Source organism: Cynoglossus semilaevis, chromosome 17 (assembly GCF_000523025.1).
Source record: "Cynoglossus semilaevis isolate Cse_v1.0 chromosome 17, Cse_v1.0, whole genome shotgun sequence".
NCBI classification, from domain to species: Eukaryota; Metazoa; Chordata; class Actinopteri; order Pleuronectiformes; family Cynoglossidae; genus Cynoglossus; species Cynoglossus semilaevis.
Window position 1 is genome coordinate 7,555,036 of NC_024323.1, and position 2,605 is coordinate 7,557,640.

The 2,605-nt window shown below is 40.7% G+C and overlaps 1 protein-coding gene across 1 annotated transcript in view; it reads right to left on the reverse strand.

Moving 5' to 3' along the window:
* Positions 1-2,605, reverse strand: part of pold1 (polymerase (DNA directed), delta 1, catalytic subunit) — a 13,048-nt gene that overhangs the window by 5,142 nt on the left and 5,301 nt on the right. Inside the window, 9 exon segments of the mRNA XM_008329765.3 lie at positions 1-83; positions 169-335; positions 434-563; positions 661-775; positions 863-1,031; positions 1,120-1,245; positions 1,466-1,606; positions 1,703-1,816; positions 1,982-2,170. The exon segment at positions 1-83 is cut by the window's left edge and continues 7 nt beyond it. Of these exon segments, the coding sequence (XP_008327987.1) occupies positions 1-83; positions 169-335; positions 434-563; positions 661-775; positions 863-1,031; positions 1,120-1,245; positions 1,466-1,606; positions 1,703-1,816; positions 1,982-2,168 (1,232 nt within the window). The 5' untranslated portion in view covers positions 2,169-2,170.

Here is a 2,605-nt window from a genome sequence, read left to right on the forward strand (position 1 = left end):
AGCAGTTAGGGAAAGTCAAAGTTTTGAATGTTGTATCCAGTGATGACATCTGGGTCCACTGTCCTCAAAAACTCAGCCCAGCTCTGCTCACACAGAAAAACAGAGAGGATTATTTAATTTTTTTCTATTTTATATTGTTTCAGGTTTCTGCACAGTGAGCACACTCACCTGCAGAAGCTGTTTCTCTTGTGTAAAGCAAAATATCTGGGAGCCCACAATGCTAGCGCACGACTGCAGCGTAAACACAGTGCGAATGAAGGGCTCGGTTTCACCCTGACGCTGCACCATGGAGGCAATCTGAATTACAGGGTCCTTGTCTGCCTCTGGAAAGATTCCTGAAAATGAAAACAAAATAGTGACAGTGTCAAGACCCGAAAAAACATAATCCAATAATAGTGGGTGAGAATCAGACAGCTGTGGTAAACTGTCACACCTTTTCTTCCAGCACACTCGATGTCAAAGCTGAGGACTCTGAGTGGTGCGATTCTCTGCCAATCGCCCTCAGCTGGGTGACTGATCAAATCTGTCCAACCCACATCCACCTCATACTGACATAAGGACACCTGGAAGGACACCTCAGTAGTAAACAATGGCCACAAGCAGAACATCATCTATTTACTTTATTTTAAAGTGAGGAGGGAAAAAAAAAGATTTGCCCACCTTGCTCGGGTACTGTGAGTCCGTTTGCTGCGCACTCTTCTCCTCACGAAGTCTGTATTTACCTTTGGGAAGTTCAATCCAGCAGCAACCAACCACATCACTGTCCACCATGAACCTGACATCACCAAGACCTTTGTTAGTCTTTGAAATACAATATTTTATATGCATGAAAGAATGTTTGTACATGTCTTTTGAAAAACACCTGATTTCAAAGTCTATGTTGGCCTCGTAGCTCTGGTAGGACTGGGTGGGGAAAGGACCAAACTTCAGGCCCAGCTCTAGGAGTCTTTTTGCAGGAGCAACGAGACGGGGCATGGCCATAGTTATCCGCAAGAAGTTTATGCTGCGTTTGCCGTGGTAACCATACATGCCTGTGGCAAATGTCAAGACCACACTTTTAACAATAGCTTCATCCACTTTACTACATTTTGTGATTAAAAAATAATAATGTTTCCTTACTTTCTTTTTGGGTGATGTCCACAGCCAACACTGTGACAGAGATGTTGTCTTTATTGGAGCGCATGTCCTTCAGCACAACAGAGTTTAGTTCTCTTTTGAAGTCACTCAAGTGAGCTGCTGTAAAACCTGATAAACAAAAACAGACAGAAAATGATATATGAAAACCACCTTTTATGAGTGGCCTGTTAGCTGGTAGCGAGCTTTTTATGAGTGGCCTGTTAGCTGGTAGCAGATAAGTGGGAAATAGTGACTTGTTGTTCATTATATACACTTTTTATTCTTTATATGCTGACAGATTCTCATCACAACTATGAACTTGATGTTAACAAAACTGTCTACTACTCACCATTCGGTGCTGGAACATAGAAGTAAGGAGCAAATCCATGGATATGGCAGCAAACACTGTTTCCACTGTCTGTTACTCCAAACATTCGAATAATCGGGACCTTGCCCTGTGACTGACCTGGCATCCCTGCTACTGGAGAATCTACACAACAGAAGAAATCAACAATAACACCATTTGTATTCACCGGTTTGTTCACATTTCCTAGTCTGACATCATCAAGTCTGCATTGTTAATTACCTAAATAATAATCAAGATCGATCTGCTGAAACACTAAAGTATCAGATGATGAGTTCAGTGGAGGAGCATTAGGCCGCTGCCAGCGAGGGTTGAGGTCTGCTGAGAAGAGCTCACCTAAAGGAACAGAGGAGAAGAGCAAAGACTATTTATTAATAACTATTATTCATACAACCTAGAACTAATAAACAGTACAAGAGTTTGTATCGAATATAATGCTTTTCCCATCACAAGAAGATTTTTAAAACAATTTAAACTCTAATCTTCTGTGTATTTACTCACCAACAGGAATAACATCATGGCCTGCCTGTCCTTCCATGTCCTCTGCTTCCATCTCAGCATCATCAAACATGGACAACTCCTCCTCAAAGTGAGATGGACTGTCCTCCCATTCTGCATTTGCCTTACCACGTTTGGCCTGAGAGCCACCACCCATGAATGGGCCACCTTTACGTCTTTTAAAATCCATTCCTGAGGTGAGACAAGTTAAGAATGGTGTTTATGGAAAAGTAATATTTTTCACTAATTATCATAGCACCAAAATAAATATAGAGGTGACAAAGAAACTATACCAAGTACACTGTTGAAGTACTTATCTCGTTTACAGCTAATCTTTGCTGTACAGGCATTATTACATTGCATATGCCCAAAATAAACAAGCTAAAAACTTGGAGTTAGAGTAGACCAACGCGTGTTGCTACTATATTCTAGGAAAAGAAATGTTGGGTGAATTAAAACCTTTAATTCGCGCTTAAATTGTGGAAGGCATTTAAGCAAAATAGATCGACCTTTAATTCGCGCTTAAATTGTGGAAAAAGTGTTGTGATCAACTTCACATTTCTCTTTTGACAGGCTACTTTTTCTTCATTCATTTTCATCATAATTATTCATGCACACACACTCGCA